The sequence below is a fragment of the Trachypithecus francoisi genome, unplaced genomic scaffold (assembly GCF_009764315.1).
Source record: "Trachypithecus francoisi isolate TF-2019V2 unplaced genomic scaffold, Tfra_2.0 Lachesis_group14, whole genome shotgun sequence".
In the NCBI taxonomy this organism is placed as follows: Eukaryota; Metazoa; Chordata; class Mammalia; order Primates; family Cercopithecidae; genus Trachypithecus; species Trachypithecus francoisi.
Window position 1 is genome coordinate 25,987,917 of NW_022681459.1, and position 27,786 is coordinate 26,015,702.

General features: G+C 46.1%; 1 protein-coding gene across 1 annotated transcript; it reads left to right on the top strand.

Moving 5' to 3' along the window:
- The first annotated feature begins 7,202 nt into the window (after positions 1–7,202).
- Positions 7,203–27,173, top strand: ETS2 (ETS proto-oncogene 2, transcription factor). Its single transcript, XM_033232485.1, has 10 exons — positions 7,203–8,516; positions 12,395–12,466; positions 15,365–15,476; positions 16,613–16,732; positions 17,120–17,320; positions 19,270–19,353; positions 20,698–20,919; positions 21,780–22,043; positions 23,810–23,928; positions 24,898–27,173. Exons 2-10 carry the CDS (start codon positions 12,395–12,397, stop codon positions 25,111–25,113), a joined length of 1,410 nt encoding a protein of 469 aa, XP_033088376.1. The 5' UTR covers positions 7,203–8,516; the 3' UTR covers positions 25,114–27,173.
- The last annotated feature ends 613 nt before the right edge of the window (positions 27,174–27,786 follow it).

Below are 27,786 nucleotides of genomic sequence, written 5' to 3' on the forward strand. Positions count from 1 at the left end.
CTCTACAGCCTCAAATGCCAAGGGTCAAGCTGTGTCCTCTTCTGCCAAGAACAAGGAAGCGGTATGTCTGGGTGATATGTCATGGCTCATTGTCTGCCGTCAGGCTGGGACAAAGAGCAGAGGTCTGGGCCTGGCGCTCAGCTTAGCCAGCCAGGCCCCCAGGCCAGGCTGAGTCACTGTGTCCTCACTGCTTACCCCAGGGCAGCAGTGCCCACTCCGCTCATCGCAGGGCAAGGGGCGATGAAGCTGATATCTGGGAAACAGTTTGAAAACCGTGAAGGGCTCCATGGGCAAAGTACCATTCTGTTTGTTTTAGTGGGGAATCGCTCTAGGAAAACATTAGGAGGATTTTGGTCCTGAATCCTCTAGAAGTGTGCTCTGCAACTTTGGGCAAATCATTTAAACTGAAGATAGTAATGCTACTCAAAATCAGTAGTGTTACAGACGTGTCCACCTAGGAAAGGTATAAAGTACTATATAAATGTGAGGTTCCATCATTATTACAGTGTTTACCATTTCAGCAAAGTATTATAAAAGACATTATACAATGCATTTACATCTTTTTCCTGATAAAACTTTTACTATAAGCATTAGTATTTACTAACCAGCATTTTACATTTTCCTTTCAAAGGGTGAAAGTCCTTCCTCAGAATTAAATCATGCAATTTTTCCAACCGATATTTATTGAGTGCTGTGCATCTGGAATTATTCTAAGCATCGCAAGAAAGTAGTGAACAAAGCAGATATAATTCCCTCCCTAATGGGGTGGAATTTGTGTGGAGACAGACAATTATTAAAGCAGAAAAGCAAAAGATAAAGAATGTAATGATAATGATAAGGGCTTAAGAAAAAAAAAACTCATTCGGTGTCAAAGGAGTTGTTGAAATTTTAGGCGGGGCAGCCAGGGAAGGCCTCACCAAAGGTAACTATTTAGTAAAGAGTTGGTGGCGGTGACTGTAGGAGTCACATGGACTCTGGGGAAGACCCTTCTAGGGAGAGGGAACAGCTCAGGAGGGAGCCGGCCTGGTGCCCAAAGCAGGAACTGAACGAGGAGGCAGAGAGGTCATGTAACTGCCGGAGGCTGGGTCTCAGGAACTCCAGGGGCCCGACGGGCTTGGGTTCAGGCCTTTCCTCTGAGTCACACAGGAGCTGTTGGAGGGCTCTACCTGAGGATGGACAGGCTGACTGCTGTTTTAACACGATCCCTCTGGCTGCTGTGTTGAGACTAGGCATCACGTTTATAAGCCTTTTGAAATGAGTATAAGTATTTGAATGCACAAGTCATACTGAAGGTCATTTTTTACATGTCAAATGCTTGCCTTTTCCTCTAAACTAGAGCAGGTCATTCCTGCAGTGAAATGGTCCACTCATTTTTCTATACCAACGCCAAAGAGTAGAATGAAAAGAAAGAAATGAGAAGGCACGACTCGCTGTTTCTTGTCAAACGTTCTTGCTACCAAGAAACGTTCACGCTCAAGAGTGGAGAAGGGGCTGCCTGCATCTCGTGCTCTCTGGGTGAGCCTCGCTATGCCTTCCTTCACCCTCCTCTGCTGGAAGGGTGGGAGCTGAGGGGACAAGGACACCTGAGAGAGGCCTGTGATGGGCTGCCCAGTGCCACCCAAGCTCCTGCTCCATGTCTTCTGCCCCCGCCCAGGTTGGTCCAGAAAAAGAACATCAAGGGTTGTTACCCAATTCTGGTGTTAAAGACACCCTGAGTTTCCTCCATCGCTACCGACCAGCGGTTTCACATGTAGCTACAAACAGAAACAGGGTAATTGGGTTTAATTTAAAAAAAAAAATACATTGACCATAAAAAGGAATGAAGTTCATCCATGCAGTACATGCTACAGCACAAAAGAACCTTGAGAATATTATGCTCAGTGAAAGAAGGCAGTCACAAATGACCACATATTGTATGATTCCATTCTTACGAAGTGTCCAGAACACTTCATAAATCATAAGGCAAATCCATAGTGTCAGAAGGTAGATCCATGGCTGCTTAGGGCTGGGGGTCGGAGGGATAATGGGGTGAGAGTTAACCAAAACAGGTTTGTTTTTGAGGTGATGAAAATGTTCTAAAAGGGACTTGGATAATGGTTGTACTTACCTGTGAATATTCTTCTTTTTAATATTCTTTATTTTTTTTTTTTCTGAGACATAGTCTAACTCACTCTGTCACCCGGGCTGGAGGGCAGTGGTACAATCTTGGCTCACTGCAACCCCTGCCTTCCAGGCTAAAGCAATTCTCCTGCCTCAGCCTCTTGAGTTGCTGGGATTACAGGCATGCACCACCACGCCCAGCTGATTTTTGTATTTTTAGTAGAGATGGGATTTCACCATGTTGGCCAGGCTGGTCTCAAACTCCTGACCTCAAGTGATCTGCCTGCCTCGGCCTCCCAAAGTGCTAGGATCAAAGGTGTGAGCCACCACGCCTGGCCCTTATCTATGAATATTCTAAAAACCATTAGATTGTACAGTCTAAACAGGTTGCTATGGTCTGAATGCATGTGTCCCCTCAAAATTCTTATGTGAAACCTAACCCCCAAGGTGACGGTGTTGAGGTGGGGCCTTTAGGAGATAACAAATCATGAGGGTGGGACCCTCATGAATGGGATTTGTGACCTTATGAATCAGGCCTGAGGAGCCCTTTATCCCTTCTGCCATGTGAGGACACAGCAAGAAACAGAGAGCCTCACCAGACACTGAATCTGCTGGTGCCTTGATCTTGGACCTCCCAGCCTCGCAAACCATGAGAAACAAATTTTTGTTGTTTGCATATTTCCCAGTCAAAGGCATTTTGTCATAGCAGGAGAAGTGGACTAAGACATGGACCAATTTTATGGTGAATTATACGTCAGTAAAGGTGTTCTATATGTGTGTGTCACACACATATGCATACATAGATGCACAAACACACAAACACAATGCTCTTTTGTGACTTCTAAAGAAAGGCTAATAATCACAAATAGAAGTATTTACACTCATCCAGGAGAATTTGTAAACATGCCCTTTCAACTCCCATTGTCCAACAAGAAAGAATAAGGTTTCAAGGCACTGAGACAGAGTGAGTCTGACATGGAAATCCAACCCTACCTTGGGAACAGGGGCTGACAACCCACCACCAGGATGTGCCCTGTGTATCTGCAGTGCCGTTGGCTCCCTGCACACAGGGCAAGGTCTCACCCAGGACCATCTGCTGAATTTGCAATGCCCAGTACAAAATGAAAGTGGGCCTCTTATGCAAAAAATATTACAAATTTCAAGATGGTGACCACAAAGAATTAAGCCAAGTGCTTATGCTCTTAAGAGGTATTTCCTTGCTAGGAGAACTGGGACAACTCCCATAGAGTTCAGTGAGAATCTTCCAGAAGATGAGGGCTGGCCCTCCTCTGGCTCCTCAACCTGCACCAAACGGGCATATACCAGGTGGTGACGACTGGAATTTAGAGGTAAAGGCAGCATTCACCTGGAGAAGAGCACACGAGGCGAGGCGAGATGACTTTACACCACAGCCATAGACGAGAGATGCTAAGAGCTCAGTCGGTCTGAAATAGACACACTAAAAGTCATAAATGGGAAGGCGTGGGTGGAAAGTCTTGCAGCAATTGGAAAGCCATTCCTCCAAAGACGTGTTACAACTTAAAAATATTTCAACTTCTGAATGATTTCTTTATACACCTGCTTAAGTCAGTGACATTATTCAGCCTTAACACTTTAATCCAAGTTTTATTTTGTCACCAAAATGTGAGTTAAGCTAACTTAATCATTTGCTAGACTGACTGGCACAGTAATGACTAACTCTTAGCTTGTGTGAAGACTAGTGGTTCAGTTTTCTAGTTAGCAAAATACATAAGCCGATGCACTGAGGATTATTCAGTTCCATGCATACTGTTGGAATCATTTTGTGATTCAGACAAAAACACACAACTATAAAATCATATATCTGTACAGGTCTGACTCAGTTCAGACACATTTATTTAGGGATTATCAGTTTTACAGAATACAACAGGTCACTATTACTATTTTGGTTGTTCAGACTTGCCTAAAGCACGTCACTGTGCAGTTTGATATGATGGTGGATTTTCAAGCGGTTTATACCCTCCTAGAGCCCTGCCTTATAAGGGAAAATGACTGTGTCGGGGTGGCAGTGTGGTGGACGAGGGGGCCCGGAGGCCTGGAGTGTGCCCCAGCCTCGCCAGGAAATAGGCATTTGACCCTGGGCAACGAATTGATCCTCCCTGGGTCTCGGTTTCTGCATCTTACAAACCAGACTTGGTCTCAGCCATCAACTCTCTGAAGTTTTTTCCAGTTTTAAAATCCAGTGTTTCATTTTCTCATTTCTGAGCACCAAAGGCAAGAAAATCGTAGTGAAAGACACCACGACTTCCATTGACAGCACTGGGATTGATTTTATACCTTGTTGTCAACCAAAAGCGCCAGTGTAGGGCAGCAGTGATCAGGGATGCCCGCAGGAGACCAAGCCTTCCAGGGCCAGGGGACCCGCTACTTATTTATTACACACGTAATGACGTGCCAGACATTGTTCTAAGTGCTTGGGAGACGTTAACAGAGGGAGGCCCAGAGGGACCCACAGGTGGCCTGCTAGGGAATGGCTGGGCTGGGATTTGACCCCAGGCAGTCTGGGCCCACAGGCTGCCCTTCAGAGGTGAAGACGGTAGCCCTGCCTGGGTACCATGTCTTCATGCCCACAGGGAGTGCAAGGCACAAAGGAGGCTGACAACAAGCAGAAGGAATTAGAAAGGAGTATTAGCAAACGTTTTTGACCACCAGCAGAACACCCTATCTGCCATTCCAAGGAATCTCAGAGAAGAGACTAGACACTGGCCAACGCTTGCATAATCTGGGTCCACCCTGATGGAGCGGGAGGCAGCTCCATGGCCCCACATCTGCCCAGGATTCTTGGTAGCTGGGCCAGCCTGCAAATGGGCAAGGTTGGTCAGATTCGGAGGTGGTCGGAAGAAGGGGTTAAGCTTATCAAGTCCTTGACCCCAACATATATCAGTGAAATAGCCATCACTGCCAGACACCCACCATGAAGTCAGCAGGCCAGATGCAGGCAGCAGCTCATGCATGAGGAAATGATTTCTATCTCTAGGTTCTTTCTTTTCTTCTTCCACTCCTCACCAAAGTCTCACTGTGCATGTGATTTTGACTGAACGGTGTACTTCACTTTTACTTCTCAAGGGCATGGACTAACTAAGCCTTATTCATATTTGTCTTCTCAGCATCTGACTCTGTGTTCGCTAAGTGAACAAATGATGCACTTCGGACCAAATGACATCGTTTAACTTGCAACTGGAAACCACCACAAACTGCCTGTCAACTATTGATTTGGATTTTAAGCAAAATACAGACATGTTTCTAAGGAGATGTTTTTGTGTGTTTTCTTTTTAAAGGATGACTTCGTAAACTAGCTAATCATGTCTCATAATTATGTCTGGATCCTAAAGAACTCTTTTCCTGCATTTTACTCTCTAGATATTTCATGTTTGTAACGCATATATTCTACCGTAATATCCCTTTTCCTCCTCTCCTCTGTGAATGTCCCTTTTTCTTAAGGACATTGCTCATAACTCAGTCCGCCACAGTGCATCTGATCACTCCACCCTGTGCACCTTCTGACTTTTAATTTCCTTCTAACACCCTCGACTTTTGATCTCCAAGCACAAGGGCTGCACTTTTATTAGGTTTAATTTACTGTAAAGCTCATTGTTCCCTGTGAATCGCACCATAATAGTCAATGAATAATCACTGGCTTCAGCCAGACTGCTTTTTAATTCTGCTGAGTAACTGGAAAGCCAACTAGTATTAAGAACAAAAATGTAGGGAACCCTGATATTGCCCCAGAACTAGGATAAGCCATTTTATTATGAACATGTGACTGCCCAGGTGCAGAGGTGGATCAGCTACAGGGCAGCACCCAGGAAAAGGGGTCTGCTTGGGGGAGCCCCAGACTCCTTGGAAGGGGAAATAGGGAAGACCAGGGACCTGGGTGGGAGGCAGGAGATGGGCTTACGATGACTCCAGCACACAGGCCCAGCTTCCTCTTCCCGCAGCCTCCCCACCCTCTTCAGCTCTGCCGTTTGGTCTTCCAGCCAGGATACCCTTCCCAAGGCTTTCACACGTTTAAACCCGTGAGGGGCGGGATTTGTGTGTGTGTGTGTGTATGTGTGTATATGATAGTTTTTTCAGAAAGTTTTTAATAAAATCCTCCCTGAGGGGAGCTTGGAAAAATATTCTTAATAGCTAGATCATTTTGAGTCCTTCTCTACCATGTACTCAACACTCACAAATTCTGCAGATTTGGTTCTATGTCATTCATCACAGTCTTAAGGACATCGGTTCCATAATCATCCCTTATTCTGTAGAGGAAGCCCAAGGTTAGTGAGCAGAGGAAGGCTCCACTGTCGGGAACCCATGGTCTTCAAACTCCTGTGCTCCTCTTTTGATATCTTTCTGCTCATATATATTGGAAACAGTCCAGCATGAACTAAGCACCACCTCCTAGCCCCCAACCTGTGCCAGCCCTGAAAGAGAAAAGATGTCTCCACTCAGGGAGCCCCTCAGCGACTCAGGGAGCCCTGGAGCACCTGGCACTCAGCATCTACGAACACCAGGGCAGGCATGGTGGGACAAGGCAGTCTGCTTGAGGCAAGCGAGCTTCAGGAAGTAGCTGAGCTTTGGGGAGCAGTTGTCTACACCCAACTTCTCAGGGCTGTGCAAGTAGTCTGAGGGAGAAAGACCCTATATTAGCTGAAACTGCAGCCCAGATGAGTCAGTATTTTATGCTACGGTTTTTAAAAAAAATAGTAACATACTCTTCACGTCTCCATGGTAACTTACTATGGATCTGTATTCCATTTATGGAACTCTTTCTTGACCTAGCTGTGTTCTCCAATCTGGGCCTGAATATACACTGAGAAGCCATCAGAATCAATTCAGTCTCCAAGAAATATCACTTCCCTTATACGTGATTGTTTCAGCGGTATAGATTCTGAAGGTCGCTCATGCCACAGTGATACCTGGAGACCTTCAGGGACCCAGAAACATTAAGGTGCACCGATACCTCATTTATCTGGATAACTCTAGACCCAGAGTCGCCATGGAAACCGAGAACCCTGAGTTACGGAGAAGCTGGGCCATTCCTCTCCCTTCCCGGTGGTGCCGCAGTCCTTGAGATGTGAGCAGCTTTCAGCCCCGTGGCCTCGCTTAAGCTGGGCTTTCCTATTTCATCCACAACTTCAGGAATCTAAACTTTCCTGCAAAATATTGAGCATGTGACCTGAGTCTAAACAGCCATGGACTCAAGCACCTTCTGATAAAAATGGAAACCACAGTGTGGGGGGTGATTTTGGCCATGGGTTTGGGAGCCAGATAAACTCAGGTTTCCACCGTGAATTTCATTGATCTGACCTGGCAGGTTATTCACCCTAAGGTTCAGTTCCCACCTGTGTAAAGTAGGAGCCATAAGTCGTCCGAGAGTGACGATGATGTGCGTGGAGTGCCCAGCCCAGAGGGAAGCGCGGCCAAGGCTGGTCACTATCTGGGCACCACTCAGCTCCAGAGGGCGCCACTCCCGCGGGATCGGGGCTTCTCGGGAGCAGCGCGGATCAGCACCACAACTCGGGGACACAGACGGGGCCCGTTTTCTACAGGAAGCGCCTCATTTGGAGCCTTTTTGTGATACAATGATCATTAGTCCTAAACCCATTCGGAGGTTCAAGAATGGGGTCGGCTCAACTTCAGGGCCTTATTACCCAAGCCCGGCTGCCCCTCGGTGCCACCAGCACCACTGCTCCGTCCCTGCGGAATTCCAAAGGCAGGTTTGGCGTTAGGGCCTTGGCTCCGGGAAGGACGCCGAGCGCTCCACGGGAAGTCTCCGCCCGGCTCCCAGGGCGCACACTCGCACGCACGTGGGGCCAAGGCCCTGGTCCCCGGGCCTCAAGGCCAGCAGGCGAGGGACCCAGCCGAGTGACAGCAGGCGGCGGAGGGAAGGCTGGACCGGAAGAAGCCAGCTCCGCCCCGCGCTCCCTCGCTGCCTCCGCCCTCTTCTTCTCTCCCCTCGTGCGCTCCCTCTCCTCTCCCTCCGCTCCCCCAACCCTCCTGCAGCCCGCTTCCCTCTCCTCCCGCTTCTCCCCATCCTGCCTACCTCCCTTCCCCTCCTCCTTTCTCTCCTCCCCTTCCCTCCCCTCTCTCTTCTCTCCTCCCTCCTCCCCTCCCTTCCCTCCCCTCCCCTCCCCTCGGCCGTCCCTCCTACCTCCTCCCTCCTCCCCCCGCTCCTGAAGAGCGCGCCGCGTCGGGGACCGGCCGGTTACTTCCTCCAGCTACTGACGAGTGAGGTGTCGCTCCAGCCCAGAGCTCCCGGAGCCGCCCGGCCCGCGTCCGGCCTCCCCGAACGTCTCTGGCCCTCGCCCTCGCCCGACGCGCACCGAGCAGCCGCAGGTCCTGAGCAGTCACTGTCCCGACCGCGCGCCGGCCCTGCCCGCAGCGGCGCGGTAAGAGCTGGGCCCCGGAGAGCGGCCCGCGCGCGGCTCCAGTCCCAGGGAGGGTCACCTGGGGCCCGGGGGGGGGGGGGGTCGCGGCGGGCACCGACATGCAGATCTCGGGGCGCTGCCGGGGGTGCAGATGGGGGTGGTGGCTGCTCCGAGGACTCTAGGGGCGCGCGTCTGAGTTCCGCACCGGCTCGTTTTCCGGTTGTGGAGTGGCCTCCGGGGCTGGCGGGGTCGGCCGGTGTCCCTGCGTGCTAGGGCCGCTGTCTTGGGGGTCGCCGAGCCGCGGGCGCGGCCAGGGCGCGCTGGCCTGTTTCGCTCGCTTTTGTTTTTAAAAGGAAACGCGGGCCTGGTAGGGGGTCCTGCCCAGTGGGTGTCCCGGCGAACATGATTTCGCGAACGGGAGTGGGGGCACAGGAGAGGGTGTCCGAGGTGGCCAGGCGCCCCGGCTTTGAGGGTGACTTCCTGGAGCGGCGCCGGGCCCGGAGGATCTGGGGCGCCTAAGACACCTGGAGGCTGCGGCACCGCGGGAACCTGCGGGGCGCGGGTGTCATGATCACCTGCTCGCCGCGTCCAGGGCCCGGCATGGGGACCCCTCGGTTCTGCGAGGAGAGCATGGGGAACCTGTCGGAAATAGGATCTGGCTGGGCTGCCTTTATTTTCTCGTTCATACAGCATTTGAATGAAGGGGTAACTGAGTGTTTGCTTGTGTGTGTTTGGGTTGCGTGTTATCCTATTTTATTTTTTACGGCAGAAGACCTTTTATGTTAGCCTGTACTCAATTTCAGGATAGCCTAAAATAGTAGTTGACGGGCTAGTTATTTACAAAGTAAAGAAATGAGCAGTCCCTTTGGAGATAGGAGTAATTTGTTTTAATTCACCAGTAAGAGATTATATTTGTTCCATACAATGGAAGCGCCTGTGCGTTATCTGCCTGCCCACACCACCACCAATCAGGGAGATAAATCTCCACGTTAAGCTTTAGTAAAATTCTGAGTAGTAGCGCAGTACAGTAAATGTTAGCACCGACCATCCGCAGGGAAATGTTCAGATACTCATTTCTGGGATTAGTCGTTCATCTCTCTAAACTGATCGCCTTCAGAGCGAAAAAAGCAAACTACCTTCAAATGTGTGTTACAAGGTTGTGGTGTTTTTTTTTTGTTTTGTTTTCAAATTTATCAAAATAATCTTACATAAGTGATTTCTTGTTCCAATAAGGGTAATTCTCCTTGTTTTTAAATTCTCAGCTGTTACATTTCTGCCCTTTATCTTTTTTTTTTTTTTTTGTGGTTCAAAAGCAGCGATCCATCAGCAACAGCAAACTTGAAATTGATTTATGCGGAAAAACTTGGCTTGTCTGCCACCTAACAAGCCCTGTTGAGTAAACTAAGCAAGCTTAAATTTGATTAGTTGTGTGTCTGCCTGAAACCATTTAGTAGAGCACTTTAATTCTGCATGGTTTTTACAAAACTCATTAAAAGCTGGACAACAAATGAATTCTATTCTGTAGCTAGTAATTACAGCTCTTTATGTGGGAGTGGTAGGCTGCCTTTTCTCCTGGTATTTGTACACAAAAGCTGGGCAGAGTTTTTCCACTGCCTTCCACATTCATTTTCTGTCCATCTCAGAGAAGCTGAAAAACAGAATCAAGTCAGCAAGCAGTCTGCAAGCCTAAGGAAGAAAAAGAGCTGATCCATCCGGCTCTGGATGGATAACTGGCAACACCCAAGATGTCTATGATTTTACCCTTCTGTTTGAGGCTTATTTCTTTAATCAACAGGTACCAGGGCTTATATCATGCAGAGAGATGACATAAAGCTCTAGAGGAAGGAGCATTTCACATTGGAAGAAGTAGTGAGAAGGGCCTGATCTGATAATATCAGGATGGGGTGGGAAGGGTCCATTCCTCATCATTGATTTTCTCCCGGCAGAGGACTGCGTGAAGGACTCAGAATTTAGGACCATACTCAACTGGGGTTTAATCTCCACTTTGCCCCATAGTGGCCCCCCTGGTAGCTATGTGGATCCTGGGCAGGTTGTCTGTGTTGCTGGGCCTCTGTTGCTTCACTGTATGACATCTGCCTCTCAGGGATGCAGGAAGATTCAATTATGTAGGAGTGGATGGCCCCCGAGCACGGGGCTTAGCTCTTAGTAACTAGGCATTCTGGCAATGGCAGCCATCAGTAGGAGAGACTATTGATTGTTGAGTGAATATAAGTGACATAATCCACCAAGTGGAGATTCTGAGTGAATGCGGCCACTTTGGATCCAAGACTGCTGCCCTTCTCTGTCCTCCCATAGGACTATTATTTATTGCCAGTGCTGACCAGCCTTTGTCGGCTACCGTGATCATTACCTGCACTCCGAGGGTTTTAACAGAATTTTCTGATGCCTCTGGCTTCACCTGCTGCCTTTTAGCCAAGAGGGGTCTCTGTGTGTGTGTGTGTGTGTGTGTGTGTGTGTGTGGTGTGTGTGTGTGTTGGGTGGCAGGGCTCTTGGAAGGTCTGGTTTAGCCATAATGTTGATCGTAAAGAGAAAACAAGAAAATAAATGCAAATTAAATAGTTCTGTGCGCCTATGTTATTTTGCCACATCCAGTAAGTTCTATCAGTTGAATGTTGTCTTAATTGAAGTTCTCAGTTGTAAACAGTTAAGAGCACCCAGTGGAGGCTATGGAGCTGGGCTTAGAGCTTTGCTACCAGCCTTCAGTTCCATAGCCATGAACCTGGGAGGGCAAGGAATCGCCCTAAAGGTGAAGGCTACTCATCAGTGCTAACCCAAGGTCTCTGAAAATGAATTTTAGTTACTCTATTGTCTAAGTATCTTTCTTATTGACATGTAACTTAACCTGGCTGAACAATTACATTTTAGAGTCTCAAATAAGTTTTCAGTCTATTATGGCATTGTCCAATTATAAGCCTCATTGTAATAGCCATAGTAAAAAAACAGTAAAGCAGGTGAAATTGATTTCAGTGTATTTCTGATTAACCTAATATATTTGAAATATTGTGTAAGAATAAAAATTATTGAGCTTTTTACTTTTTTCCACTAAGTCTTTGAGAGCTAGTGTGTATGTGTGGATTCGTACTAGCCACTGGTTGAGAGCTCTGTAACCACACATGGCAAGTGGGTACCATATTGCTTAGCCCAGGCCTAGTAGAAGATTACGACTCAGTCAGAGGAAGTAAGGCAGATCCCTGCTTGGAATCAGTTCCTCTTGAAGAAGTGCACAGCCAAGCAACACACAAAGCAGAAATATTTTGAGCTCTGTATTCAAAGCAGGAAGATCTGGGACCATGTAAGGGGGGTTGGTCTTCAGTTCTCCCTTTGATCCCTTCCCTGGGTGTGTGCTTTCTCACAGCCTGGAGAGTGGAAGGGAAGAGGGGGGATTTCTGGACTCCTTTCCTGTCTCTGGAAATGGCCCCCTGCAGCTGTCCTGAAGCTCTCAGGTTGAGCGGATTGTGTCCAGAGCAGACAGGAGGTGGCCCACTGCCCCGCTGTACCCACCCAAGTGCTCACCTAAGCTGACCATGGAAATGTGAATGAAAAGCCTGACTCAGGCCCTCTTGCCCTGTTAACTCAGCAAGGAGGCTCTGACTAGCCGGCCGGCAAGTGACTTTTTCTGTGACATCTAAGTGGAGTTCAGTGGGGAATCAGCATTATTATTCAGTCACCAAAATAGCATATCCCGTTGTGATACTGAGAAATGCTTTCCTCTTGAGACCTTTGTGAGGACAGCCATTTAAATAAGAATTCCCTGCATTCAGTTTGGAATTACCTGTTAGCTGCAGAACAGCCAGGATCAAGTCTGGATGCCACCAATGATGAGTTCTTAGTGTACTTAATCCTTTGCCTCCTTGACTCTTTCTTTTTTTTTTTCGAAGATGAATGATTTTGGAATCAAGAATATGGACCAGGTAGCCCCTGTGGCTAACGGTTACAGAGGGACACTCAAGGTGAGTGAGCAAGTCTTAATTTTTTTTAATTGGAAAACTCGATCTCTAGGAGGAAAGAAAAAAATGGCCTGGGTCCCAGAAAACTGACTGTAGCCCTAGCTTTTTAATTTATTGACTGTGTGACTATAGGCTATTTGCTTACTTGCTCTGGGCCTCGGTTTTCTGGTCTGCAGAATGGGTATCTTGATGTGTATTGTTCTTCTCCTCCACGATATGAAACCAAAGGCCTTTAGAGTTTGTTTTCTGAGGCTCCTACCAGGTGAAAATCCTATAACTCCCAATAAAACAGCTGGAGAGGCTGTCTCTACTGCCTTTTCTGTCTACCCAGGAGTTTCCTTGATGGATGGGAAGCTGTTTAAGAACTGAAATGAGAGAGAAGAGGCAGACAGACCCAACTGCTGCAGCTCCTATCAGAAAGGGCAGCAGCCATGGAATTGTAGGTAGCCTGTTACTGGTGCAGAGAACAAGCAGGCCTACTTATGTTAAAGCAAAAACCAGATGAAAAATGAAAGCGCCCTCTCTGCTGCATAAACATTTTATGTAGCTTCTATCATCATTCCTTTTGGGAACATTCTTTAGTAGCACAAACTGGTAATTTCCCACTTGTCTTCCCCAAATATGACAGCAAGATTTGATTGTTTTCAGCATTATGTAGTAAACATGTTTCAGAAGCATGATTTTAAAATTGGCCTCCTCAAAGCTTAGCGTCTTGCATAATGATGATGTACGTCTCTGGCATATTGCATTTTCCTTTGTATGTCATTATTGAGGTTATTTGTCTGATGTGACCCAAAGAGCTAAAACTCAGCACAGTCCTTTCTGCAGTATTCTAAAGGTCATCAAACTTCAGCCTAGTGAGTTTGCTTGTTTGATTTGGCCAGACATTTTAAGCATGGCAGAAGTGGTACAAGAAATCATGGTATTAAGTTGAAACCACACCCCTAAGAAAAATGCTTCTATTAATTCAAATAATTCGACGATGCTTATGCGGTTTCAGGATATGGAAGAGAAACAGTCATTGCTGAAATTGATGTGTTGAAATAGGAAGCACAGATTTGTATTGCCTTTTGGCTTCCTGGCTTTAAAAAAAAATAGAATTTACAGTTAGGAAAGGCATTTCTTCGTCGCCTGGGCAATGCTTGTGGGAACTTTAACAGTTTATTGGAGGTTTCATCAAAATTAACTCTGCTCTAAAGTAGTTTATAAATCCAGATGAGTAATTTGCACTTGCCCGATTGATTGGTTTTCCTGGTAGATCTCAGGCAGTTGGTCATTATTGACTCGGATTTTTTTGGGGCTGGGCTCCAGCCTCTGCCTGCCCTGTTTTGTAATGCGTCATTCATTGTTCTGCATTTGTAAAAAGAAAGCGGGTAACCGATTTTATTTGTAAACGTGTTACACATTTTCTTACTGATGACTCAACAGATGGGTCATTGTATTACACATAACATGGGATTTCCAGCTTATGTTGGAAAAATATCGTCTGTCTTCACGTGTTCCTCAACAATTTAGGCGATGATGAATCCAGACATTATCTGTTACTTACAAACGAGTCTTATATTAAAAGCTATTTCTTTCACAAATGTTATGTAAGATGATCAGAAATGGACGTCGTGTAAGGTTTTATCTTTCTATGTGTCTCTCCTCTTCTGCAGATAGTTTAGTTTAACTTTAAATCTATTTCCTTTGGAAATCTTTCCCCTTAGTAGGTGATTTGGGTTTTTTTTGTTTTGTTTTGTTTGTTTTTTGGTTTTTGGTTTTAAGCAACAGGGTCCTTATCTGTTGCCCAGACTGAAGCACACTGGCTTGATCGGAGCTCACCGCAGACTTGAACTCCTGGGCTCAAGTGATCCTCTGGCCTCAACCTCCTAAAGTACTGGGGTTACAGGCATAAGCCACCCCACCTGGCCGGGGGGCGGGGAGGGGGGTTCATTTTTAAGACACTTTACTTTTTATAAAATGAAACGTTAAGGAATTTTGTCATGTGTTACTATTTTCCAAACCACTGGAATTGATGTGGAAAAGCATCTCTAGTTTCAATTAAATTGTTTCATGGCAAACATTTCAAAATCAATGCTTCCAAAGATAAAGTAGTGTATTTCATTGTTTGACTTTCAGTTTTTATCCGGTCATTTGCCTTTTAACTGCATTGTGCTCAGACGGCCTTGTCAAGGGTCATTTTTCTTACACACACAGCCTCACTGAATTTTTCTCGATGTAACAGGAGGGTCAGGTGTTTGGTAAAGGGGTCTCTGAGGCTCCTCTTGACACCGTTTTAAGCTTCTGTTATTTTTAGATTTGTGTATTTAATATATTAACTTAAGTAGATTAGGCCACTAAAATAAATTCCCAGTCACTCTGACTCTGTGAGGTTACTTAAATAAATCCATAGTGGCTGGGCATCGTGGCTCGTGCCCGTAATCCCAGCACTTTGGGAGGCCAAGGCGGGTGGATTACAAGAGGTCAGGAGTTTGAGACCAGCCTGGCCAACATGGTGAAACCCCATCTCTACTACAAATACAAAAATTATCCAGGTGTGATGGCGGGTGCCTGTAGTCCCAGCTACTCGGGAGGCTGAGGTAGGAGAATCGCTTGAACCCAGGACGTGCAGGTTGCAGTGAACCAAGATTGCACCACTGCACTCTGACCTGGGTGACCCAGTGAGACTCTGTCTCAAAAAATAATCATAATAATCCACTGTAAAATAGAATCATTTCAGTCACTTTGACCGTTTTACAAGTCTGTTTTGAGGACTGACTGGTGGATTCCATGTTTGCTTCAAAATTGCCAGTTGAAACAGGGAATATTGGTAGGATTGCCCATGGACCACTTTTACAATAGGTCATGAAATCAGTTTAAATATTGTCTTTCCATTTTCTTTTCCATCTGTTTTTGCAGCGCCAGCCAGCCTTTGACACCTTTGACGGGTCCCTTTTTGCTGTTTTTCCTTCTCTAAATGAAGAGCAAACACTGCAAGAAGTGCCAACAGGCTTGGATTCCATTTCTCATGGTAATTTGTTCCTCAGACTTGAAAAATTGTGCCCGACTTTCCTAAGTCGTCCTGTTAATAAAGAGATGACAGTTCCTAAGTGAGAAATGTTGATATCTGGAACCTTTGCTATGAATAACCAGAAGGCAGGTTTTCATTTGTATCAACTTGGTGATTCTGATGTGGATTCTGAGGTCTTGACTGCCAGACATCCCCCAGTGAGCCGCTGTTAGAAAACTGCAGGGGACCCCTGAGCTGTCCCTCCCGGATGTTTTCAACATTAGCAAGCAGGTCCTCATCTCCCTCCTCTGCCCTGGAAAACAGACGGAAGAGTAGACATTAAAACACACCCAAACTTGTCATTTGGGTTTGCGTCATTAGTTAAATCATCTCCCCTGCCCTGAGTTTTGGGGGCAACACATTGTTCTTTGTAATCCTCAGCCATCTGTATTTCTTTCTGTAGTTCTTCGTGTCATTGTTTATTCTTCTTAAAGGAATAGCACGTCAGATAATGTTCGCACAATTACTGTGACACAGCTATTAGTTGGAAACGTGCCAGAGATGACTGTGTCATATGAAGTAGGTGCCGAGAATATAGACCAGAAAATTAATGAAAACGCACACACTGGCGTACGCGTAACACTGCATGGCAGCCATTTATCATTCTTGAAATTGCTGAGGGTGTCTGCAGAAGATGGTTTTCAATAAAAATGCAAGGTGTGGTTCCATTACCGGGCTAAGTGCGGCACATTCAGGTCACACTCACTTCTCAGCTCCGTGCCTAGTTTCACGGAAGTAACTTCCAAATGATACAGTCCCTTCAGCCTTTTGACCAGAAACCATGCAATTCTTTTCATTGCCTACAATTTTAAAATAGACTTAGCAGGTTTCCCTACGCACGACTGCTTTGTGACGCTTTGCAAAATAGAATCAAATTTGAGTTTTATGATTTTTTTTAATAAGTATAGTTCTGAGACATATATTTTCTCAATTGTAGTCAGAAAAGTTTTTTGTTAATAGTTACGCTGTTTTAAGGAATCATGCCAAGGTGTGAGATCAAAATTGTTCTTTTCCAAAAACTAAGATGTCTCTCCTAAACCTCCACCTGATATCACCAACTTGAAGTCCTCATGTCCCCGTGGGGGCTTTCCTTCCAGACTCGGCCAACTGCGAGTTGCCTTTGTTAACCCCGTGCAGCAAGGCTGTGATGAGTCAAGCCTTAAAAGCTACCTTCAGTGGCTTCAAAAAGGAACAGCGGCGCCTCGGTATTCCGAAAAGTAAGTACTGCTTTCCTGAGCCTGCACTGGGTGAGAAGAACCAGCTTGAAAGCAGTTGTTTGATCTTGACTTGTTTGTTAAGCTTTTGCTTGGGGTATTCTGCAAAGAGTAGCATAGATGTCGTTAACCTGAGCCAGTTTCTGTTTCACCCCAGTCAACCGAAGACTTGATCCAGAACTCAGTAAATATATAGTAGAAGGACACGTTACTGGTGTCTTGGAATGTGCCTGGTCGTGGCAGAATGGTGACGTGTCATCATGGTGTCTTGCTCATTCGTGGGTTCTGGTATATATTGGGACTTGGTGCATAAATTAGGGATGACAGTGGTCTCACTACCTTTCCATTGTTTTTACCTCACGTGTTCTATCTTTTCTTTTCTCCTGGTAGACCCCTGGCTGTGGAGTGAGCAACAGGTATGCCAGTGGCTTCTCTGGGCCACCAATGAGTTCAGTCTGGTGAACGTGAACCTGCAGAGGTTCGGCATGAATGGCCAGATGCTGTGTAACCTTGGCAAGGAACGCTTTCTGGAGCTGGCACCTGACTTTGTGGGTGACATTCTCTGGGAACATCTGGAGCAAATGATCAAAGGTACCAGCTGAATGTCTTGCTTCTCCTTGTCCAGGATGAGCTATGGCCAGGAAGACTGATTGGGAAAGTCACGTGGGTGTTCTTCAACCTTAGGGTTGCCACTTTTAATGACATAGAGTACCTTGCCTCAAAATGCCACTCAAGTGAGTCAGATATATGGCAGTGATTATAGATCTTTATCCCACTTTATGTGAGTGTATGTGTGTGTATAGCATCAGGTATAGCCACAAGGCAGTAGCCTTAGTCACTAAATTGTTCTCTATTGCTGGCTGTATTCATCACGGGAGTCCATGTTGACTCAGATATGTAGGACAGGCAAGAATTCCCACGTTTTCTGAGCTCACCTTACAGAGCTAAAAGATATGGCAGCCTCAATGAAAGGGAGCCTTTACTCACATAAACCCTATAAATTCTACATAAATTTTCCTACGTCCAAATGGAACGTATTTTGGATGTTGAGGATTGTTGAGGGGGGTGGGGTATGTTTTTAAACAAGTGAGAAATTGATATATATTGACACTCTATCGTCTTGTACAGAAACTGGCCATTGATCAGTAGAAATCTCACCAAATACAGAGAAAGTCTTGATTCAAAACTTAAAATAGCAGGGAGACCAATGTTTAAAACACATTGAGTTAAAAAAGAAAAGAAGGCCAGATGCAGTGGCTCACACCTGTAATCCCAGCACTTTGGGAGGCCAAGGCGGGCAGATCACTTGAGGTTAGGAGTTCAAGACCAGCCTAGCCAGTGTGGTGAAACCCCGTCTCTACTAAAAATACAAAAAATAAAAATAATAGCTGGGCACAGTGGCACATGCCTGTAATCCCAGATACTTGGAAGGCTGAGGCAGAAGAATCCCTTGAACCCGGGAGGCAGAGGTTGCAGTGAGTCAAGATCACACCACTGTACTCCAGCCTGTGTGAGTGAGACTCTGTCAAAAGAAAGAGAGAAAGAAAGAAAAAGAAAGAAAAGGAAGGAAGGAAGGAGAGAAAAGAGAATGAGAGAGAGAGAAAAAGAGAGAGAGAGAAAGAAAGAGAAAGAAAGAAAAAGAAAGGAAGGAAGGAAGGAAGGAAGGAAAAAGAAAGAAAGAAAGAAAGAAAGAAAAGAAAGCACGTTTATAGAATTCAGGGAACTAGTCCTCACCTGACTGATTTTAAACACACTGAATTTCAGCATCAACTATAGACTCAGAATCTCAAAACCACCTAGGATTCAACAGCTAACTTTTTTCAGTTACGGCTTCTGAGGGCCAGGGAAACTCATTTTTAAAGACCCTCATTTTTTCTGAACTTGGACGGGGCTTTTCTACCAAGTTTCTGGTGATCTGTTCGTTGGCAAATTGGGCCTGTTTTGCCATTCCTCGGGTCTGTGAGTTTGCGTGTGTTTGGGTTTCCAGGTGCACGTATACTTTGTAATATATTCGTATGAAGTATGTATACACGGTGCACAAACCTTTTCCCTTTCAAAGTTCTTGGGCAGTTAGCCATCCCAGACTCCCACAGCCCTGGAGACCTCCTACACCCTGGGGAAGTGTGCAGGTTTGGAAGCAATGGGACTGTAAGCTTCACGGAGGCAGACACCATCCGTTTTATTAATTTCCTGTGTGCAGCCTCTGGCACAGATGGCATTTCATAAATACTTAACTGTTTCTTGAATGCATGAATGAATTCAATACACCATCTGGACCTTTTGCAATAGAAAATGTAGTGTTGCCAATGACATCATTCATTTTGGAAAATTTATTTTAGTAATTAGAAAAATGGGTTGCTTTCTCTCGTTCTTTGAAAAAGACAGGCAGGGACGTGGAGCACCATGAGATTCCATGTGAAGCACTCCATGCATGTCATCATTCTAAAATTATCATCTCACAGGAATTCAGAAAGTCAGTTTGTTCTTGTGTAGTTTTCACCTACACCTGCCATCTTATGTCTCCTGTGTCTGCTTTTCAGAAAACCAAGAAAAGACAGAAGATCAATATGAAGAAAATTCGCACCTCACTTCCGTTCCTCATTGGATTAACAGCAATACAATAGGTCAGTCCGACTGATTCTGCCCTTAAGAGCTTGGTCTTCCGTCTTCCCAGTAGACTTGGACTCTCTGCTGTAGGCTCCTAAGGGGCCACCTAGACCTGTGTGCGTCTCTTATGGTGGCCACACGTGGGTGGTTGAGCTATAAGCTGTTGAAATGTGACTGGTCCACATTGAGATGTGTAGGAAGAGTATAGTCATGCACACCAGCTTTGGAAGTCTTAGTATGAAACAGAGAATATAAAATGTCTCCCTGATCATTTTTAACGTATCGATTACATATTGAAATGATCGTTGCTACATGAGGCCAAGTAAAATAAGAAAATTAACTTCACCTGTTTCTTTTTGCTTTTTTCATATGGCCACTAGAACATTCACAATTGCTTAAGTGGCTCACACGATCTTCCATAGGTCAGCACTGTTAGTGCTAGTCCAGGCAATTCTTAGAGCAAGGAGCAGAACGAAGTAAGCTGGTTACCGCAGTCACCACCTGTTGGTGTAGCAAACAAGTGTAGCAAACAAGAGGCGGCGGGCACAGAGTGTGTGGGAAGCAATCTGTAAACTGGCTTTGAACTTGGGAGCTTAAAGAGCTGTCATGGAATCTAGGTCCTTTCTTCCGATTGCTGGTACTGGGGAGGACACGTGGTCTGGCCAGGCCAGCGTGGGAGGGCTCCTCGGAACAGCAGGCTTGGGTGGTGTTGGTCCAGCCTAGTGTTTTCTCTCTGGCCCCAGCTCTTCACCATTCAGACCCAGTGAAGCCCACCTCTCTGCCCCACTGGGGGCTTCCTGCTCAGGGGGTCTTTCTGAACGTGGTATAGTGAGACACCCTGTGCCCGCCTGAGCCTGAATCAGAGTCAGAGAGCTTCCTTCCCTCTCCAGAAAATAAATTATTCTGCAATGAACAGAGACAGGAGCAGTGTGATGAAGGAGCAGAAAGCAGATAGGCTGTGCCTCAGCACACGGGGTTCGTGGCCTGGTTCTGCTCCGTATGCATCACACAGTGCATGACACATCACTTGGTCTCTCTGAGCCTTACTCTCCTCAGAAGCGGCAAGAGCCAGTGAGCCCTGTCTTCCTGAGGGTCCCATGAAAGCACTAGGGTTGTAGAAATAGGAACATTGAGTCCTGCCTACAAAGGCTGCAGTCATTTTGGCAAAGGGCTGCTGGTGGAGAGGATGAAAGGTTTGAGAAGAAGGCTTGGTGACAGACCCCCACCAAAGGCCGGGTTTCCACTGAGGTTCTGCAGAGGGCTGGAGTGTGCGGAGTGCTCACCTGTGACTTGCTCTGAAGGGTTAGTCACTGTGGTAATACTGACTTTAAGAGCTCTGTCATCTGATTGTTCTGTCCCAGGTTTTGGCACGGAGCAGACGCCGTACGGAATGCAGACACAGAATTACCCCAAAGGCGGCCTCCTGGACAGCATGTGTCCGGCCTCCACACCCAGCGTACTCAGCTCTGAGCAGGAGTTTCAGATGTTCCCCAAGTCTCGGCTCAGCTCCGTCAGCGTCACCTACTGCTCTGTCAGTCAGGACTTCCCAGGCAGCAACTTGAATTTGCTCACCAACAATTCTGGTAAGATTGGAAGCATCTTTCAACAAGGCTGTTGGTTTGATTCTGAGAACCCCAGAGCCGTCATGAACCTCTTAATAAATACTTCCTGGGTTCAACCATTATAGAAGGAGGTCAAAGCCCATGTTCTAAGTGGATTTCCAACAAGCATACCTCTAATATGTTTCAGGTGCTGGCCCAGGTACTGCAGGCATTGAGTAAACAAAACACAGTCCCTGCTGTCACAGCCAGACTTCTCCACGCTTTGGGATATTTATGGTGGTGATGCAGGAATCTGGCATTTCTTTTTATGGAGATGTAACATAAATACAGTGCACAAATCTCAGGTCATATGGCTGGTTGAATTTGTGTACATATGTATACCTAAGTAACAACCATCCAGATGGAGATAGAGAAGTTGCCAGTAACCTGGACGGTTCCTTCGTACCCCTTCCCATCAATATCATCCCCCCACAGAAGGGAACCATTCTGACTTTTATCATCATGGATTAGGTTTTGATTTTCTTGAACTTTACATAGATGGAATCATGTGGTATGTTTTCTTTTGTATTTGTCTTTTACTCATCATGAGGTCTGGGATTCATGCATGTTGTTGGATGTAGCAGCCATGTGTTCTTTTTCATCGCTGTATAGTATTCCATTATAAGAATTTTATTCATTCTACTGTTGATGGAAGATAGGATTTGTGTAGTATAGTTACCCTAAGGAATAGGCACCTGAGTAGAGAGCATTTTGAGAAGTCTGAGTGGTTCTACACCAGCAGGTGCATGATTGCACTGGTAGTGGTTGGTGATGCTGTGGTCGTGCCCAAGACCAACCGTGTCCTGGAGGAATCAAAGTATGTGCTTGGTTGTCTTTGCCAGGGACGCCCAAAGACCATGACTCCCCTGAGAACGGTGCAGACAGCTTCGAGAGCTCAGATTCCCTCCTCCAGTCCTGGAACAGCCAGTCGTCCTTGCTGGATGTACAACGGGTTCCTTCCTTCGAGAGCTTCGAAGATGACTGCAGCCAGTCTCTCTGCCTCAATAAGCCAACCATGTCTTTCAAGGATTACATCCAAGAGAGGAGTGACCCGGTGGAGCAAGGCAAACCAGTTATACCTGCAGCCGTGCTGGCCGGCTTCACAGGTGCGTGTGGATCTCCGGGAGCCTGGGCGCCCAGTCTCCTGGGTCCTGTCCCTTGTTTCCTTTCGAGCCACAGTACCACGTTCACCGAGGGTGTTTCTAAGCTTAGGTACACAAGTGCTCTACACTCTATGTTTTATGCATGGCTTACTGTATCTCTGAATTCGAAAAAAGCCACACTGGGTGGAATTTTCATGTACACAGAGCTCCGTGGAGTGAATGAAAATCGACAGGCCACTCCCTCCACCCGGGACGTTCTGTGGAGTAGTTGGAGCAGGGGGCGTGGCCCATGCAGTCTTCAGCTCTGACTCACCTACTCCAAGAATCAAAGAATGTAAACTGGCTTAGGGAGGGGCAGCAGAGCCAGTCTCAAATAATATGGGTACTGTTTACCTTTTCTTGCTTCTAAAATCTATCTACTCTTATTTTTGAGGTTTGGGTGAGAGCTATTCTAGGCAGAGGACAAATATTAAAGCTGCTTTTAGGAACAGATATTTCCAGTACTTTAGCGAAAATACTGGAGCTTTGTTTTCACTGACTTCGTGTGTCCTTAAATGTGCTTTTTTTTTTTTTTTTTTTTTGACCATATGGAGCCACTGTGGATTGAAATTACCTAACTTAAAAAAATCTGATACGTTTAAAATAAAGATACTGAGGCATTCATTCTTTTCCTGTCATCTAAGAACAACCAGCCACGTAAATGTATTAAAGTACACGGAAAGAGTGTGTGAAAGCTATTCTCGCTTTCATTATTGGGAGTTCAGGGCCTGAGAAGAATAAACAGCCGTAACGTTAGTGTGGTTCATTTTAATAGTAACATAAGTTTCTGTTTATTGACTGCCAGCTCTGTGGTTAAGTAGGCATACAGTCCGTAGGACAGCCTGGCATGGAGGTGGTATGAGGCCATTTTACAGATGGGGAAATTGGCTCACAGGTAGACAGCTATCGGTAGTCACACAGCTCTGATTCTAGAATGCCTGCCCCGTGCTTTACAGCAAAGTTTTATTGATAATGGCCATTGCGTTTCTGAGGAAGAGCTATTTGGTAGAAAGAGGTTGGGCTTAAGGTCGGAAGATCTAGGCTTTTCTCCTCTTTGCTGTGACGGGGGTGTGATCCAGGACAAGGCATCTGGCCTCTGAGCCGCATCTTACCCCTCCTCTTTAGAACAGGACCACACTGACGCTTGCTTTGCATGCTTCCCCAGACAGAGGCTGTGAGGCAATGAGTGTGACCCCACGTGGCTGTTGAGTAAACCAGGCTCACATGAAGCAATTTACACATGATCATTTGGCAGGAAGGTGGCATGGGATCCCACGTATGACACGCCTCATTCTGTGATGAGACACCCCTTCAGCCACCCCCATCTCTGCCCCACTGGGTGTTTCTAGAAATACACCTTGAAGGTTTTTACATAAGGAACAATTAAACCAGATGGGGAATTTCAGTGCCAAGACTTGGTGGCCCTAAACTGTCTTCCAGAAAGAACAAACGTAGCCATCAAGGGGAAGGGTGTCTCGTCTAGTGACCTTATTTTCTAGGAGTAGGCAGTGCGGAGGAGGAACTCACATTTGGTGCCCAGCCCCATCCCATGAAAACACTTAGTACTGTCACCAACACCTTGAGTGCCACCCTTGAGTGTCACCTCGGAACCCCATTCAGAGAGTTGGGTCTGCATTCCTAAGTCAGCATGTACAATTAGGATGGTTGAAGGCTTGCTGTATTTTACATCTGTGAAAGGGTATGATCTGTCTCCCTCCGTCTCCCCACAGGAAGTGGACCCATTCAGCTGTGGCAGTTTCTCCTGGAGCTGCTATCTGACAAATCCTGCCAGTCATTCATCAGCTGGACTGGAGACGGATGGGAGTTTAAGCTCGCCGACCCCGATGAGGTATGGCCAGAGCCCTGGGAAATCTCTGGGTTCAAAAACCTGATTTCCTGGTTGGGTTCAAAAATTCAGTTCTTTGGGCACAAAAAACAGGGTTCACCAGTACTAATGAGAATCTTTCTACGTGAGGCATCCTTGACGGCTGGGAAAATGGAAGTGGAGTCAGGCTTTGTGGATAAATGTGTATAGTGTTTTCTGGGTATGCTTCGTACAAGGGCGTCGCACAGATTTCACTGTCTTGATCAGTTGTCTGATCAAGAGGCCCAAGCTGCAAACTGAGGTTCTCTGCCAACCATCTGAAAATGCCTTGGGAAGGCTGTCCTTGTCCATTGGGGGAACAAGCCTCATGTGGCCCCAAGCCGGCTTTCTGTCTGCTCCTTAGCTGAGCCCAGCAGCGTTGACCCCAACCCTGCAGGGTTAGAACCAGGAGCCCTGTCTAAAGGAGAAGGCCAAGGACAGGTGGGATACCAACCCCTCCAGAAAAGTATTAGAGAGAAGCCCTTGGTCTCTGGCACCAGAGAGCATAATCTGTCACCACTCCCACCCCGCCCCCAGTTCCCTTGGGAGACAAGCATTGAGGAATGAGTATATCACGCAGCTCAGAATCCCACCCGGCACCTGTTAACTTCAGTAGTTGGAATAGAATCCTGGAGGGTGGGTGACACCTGCGTTTCCCTTGTCTCAGAACCCTCCCGGTTCTGAACCCTTGGCTCCCAGGAGGTTTTGCTGAGCTGGGGCCAGAGAGCAGGGACCTCGCTCCCCAGTGGTTCTGCCCCGTGGGGACACAGTGCCCCTGCCGTAGGTACTCAGAGGTACTCCTAGGTACTCAAAAGATCCTCCTGCGGACCTGTGTAGGTGCCAAGTTCTCTCTAGAGTGAATGTGCCTCAGAATCATAATCAGGGAGGAATGTCATTCACTTTTTCTTCACTGACAAATTGAATTGAACTCTTTTCCATCCGTGTTCACCAAAGGTGGCCCGCCGGTGGGGAAAGAGGAAAAATAAGCCCAAGATGAACTACGAGAAGCTGAGCCGGGGCTTACGCTATTATTACGACAAGAACATCATCCACAAGACGTCGGGGAAGCGTTACGTGTACCGCTTCGTGTGCGACCTCCAGAACTTGCTGGGGTTCACGCCCGAGGAACTGCACGCCATCCTGGGCGTCCAGCCCGACACAGAGGACTGAGGTCGCCAGGACCGCCCTGAGCCGGCCCCAGGCTGGTGGACTGAGTGGGAAGTCCATCCTGACCACCTGCTCCGAGGACCCAGGAAAGGCAGGATTGAAAACGTCTAGGAAAGTCGCCAAGAAGCAGTGGCCTTATTGCATCCCAAACCACGCCTCTTGACCAGGCTGCCTCGCCTGTGGCCGCGACGGCACAGCTGATTCTACTCATAGTGCTTTTACATGAAAATGGTCGAGAAAGAGGCACCGGGAAGCCATCCTGGCGCCTGGCAGGCCGTGGGACGGGATGGTTCTGGCTGTTTGAGATTCTCAAAGGAGCGAGCATGTTGTGGACACACACAAACTACTTTTAGATTTTCCTTTGCCTTTTGCAACCAGGAACAGCAAATGCAGAAACTCTTTGAGAGGGTAGGAGGGTGGGAAGGAAACAACTGTGTCATTTCAGAAGTTAGTTTGTATATATTATTATAATCTTATAATTGTTCTCAGAATCCCTTAACAGTTCTATTTAACAGAAATTGTATATTGTAATTTAAAATAATTATATAACTGTATTTGAAATAAGAATTCAGACATCCAAGGTTTTATTTCATTTTTCAGTAGCACATATGGAATTTTGCAAAGATTTAATCTGCCAAGGGCCGACTAAGAGAAGTTGTAAAGTATGTATTATTTACATTTAATAGACTTACAGGGATAAGGCCTATGGGGGGGGGGGGCATCCCTGCTTTTTGTGCTTTTTTTTGTTGGTTTTTTGGGGGTTTTCTTGCCTTGGTTGTCTGGCAAGGACTGTACATTTGGGAGTTTTTATAAGAAACTTAAATGTTATTATCTGGGGTTATATCTGGCCTCTGCTTTCTCCTTTAATTGTAAAGTAAAAGCTATAAAGCAGTATTTTTCTTGACAAATGGCATATGTTTTCCACTTCTCTGCATGCCTTTAAGTCAGTTTATACACAAAATGGATTTTATTTTTTAGTTTAACTGTGTTTCTCCAACAGCTCACCTCTCCCTGACCACCCAGCCATTTCCTTCCTGTGCTCCACGTTCTTCTGTATGATTAAAATAAGAATACTATTTTTGGAAATATGCAACTCCTTTTCAGAGATCAGGAGGGATTTATGTAGCAGCTATTTTTACTGCAAAAGTAATTCACTGGAAAAAAAATGTAATTTGTAAGAAAGCTTTATTTTTATCTCAGCTCCATGTAAAGTTAAAGTTACTGTACAGAGCTGAAGGATGGGGGGCGATGGGGGTCTTGATGAAACCTCTTGAACGAAGTACAGTTTGTTCCATCTTTGTGCACTCGTGTGTCTCAAACCATCTTAATAGCATGCTCCTCCTTTTTGCTCAGTGTCCACAGCAAGATGACGTGATTCTTATTTTCTTGGACACAGACTATTCTGAGGCACAGAGCGGGTACTTAAGATGGGAAAGAGAAAGCATCAGAGCCGTTCATTTGGAGAAAACGTTTTCATCGAGATGGAGACTTTTGTAGTCATTTCAAAAGAGCACCTGATTCATGTGTATTCCTGGCCTTTGTAAATGACCCGGTCAAGTTGGTTTCAAAGTCCGACCGGCTTGTCTGTTTACTAGCTGTGTGGCCTTGGACCGGTGGCTGACATCTGTAAAAAATCCTCCTGTGATGCAACTGAGGAATCGGGTGGCCGGGCAAGTTGGGAAGAGCAAAGCCAGAGCTGCGATGCCTAAATACCCACAAAAGACCGTTCCCAGTATACTTAAGCACAGGATGTTTTTCTCAAGTGGGACGTATTTATCACTCGGACATCTGTTTATAATATAAACAGACATGTGACTGGGAACGTCTTGCTGCCAAAAGAATCCTAGGCATTGGCTCATTGTATGTGAGGTTGAACCACGTGAAATTGCCAATATTAGACTGGCTTTTATCTACAAAGAAGGAGTTTCATGGGGTTCGACCTAACAGTTATGGAAACTACAGTCCTTATAAACCATTGGCATGGTAATAAACAGATCTTAAGTATAAACATTTTGTAATTGGGCCTTTACTCTCTCAATAATAAAGTATTTTGTTTATATAAATTCCTTGTGATAGTCCTCGTTCTTCCTCTCCACACCCAGCATGAAGGAGTTGGAGGAATGTTAACCCCAGATCCATTCTCTACCCAAAACATCCCATCGTCAAGCGGCAAGTCTGTTTGACTGGTTTATACACAAGTGACTTAGAAGCCACAACCCAAATTGGAATCAACTCTGAGCCCTTCCTAAAAGAATTCCCAAAAAGTACTCCTTCAAAGCAAAAACTTCTTTTAAGAAGGTGTTATAATAGAAAGATTCAAATGTCTTTGCCAGAAGCTTGGCAGAGATAACTGAGGAGAGATCCTAGGATGTTTATATTAAGTACACTAGAATTGGAGGTTTAAGTACTTTGGGAACTGAGAGAACACTGTCCCCTCAGTGGAGTATGACATTGGTAAGGTGATGGTGGTCTTAGGACACCTATTTTCAAATTTGTTCTTTTACATGCTTCAAAATTAGTGAGTATGCCAAAAAGCTTATGTGGGTTATATTCATTGGTGTGCTAGAGCCAGCTCACTGTGTGCTCCCAAGAGCTACATGTCTCTTCCCACCACCACATCAGTAAAGGTAGCTTGAGATGGGGCATGATGAGAGTATTTACACCATGGGAATCGGC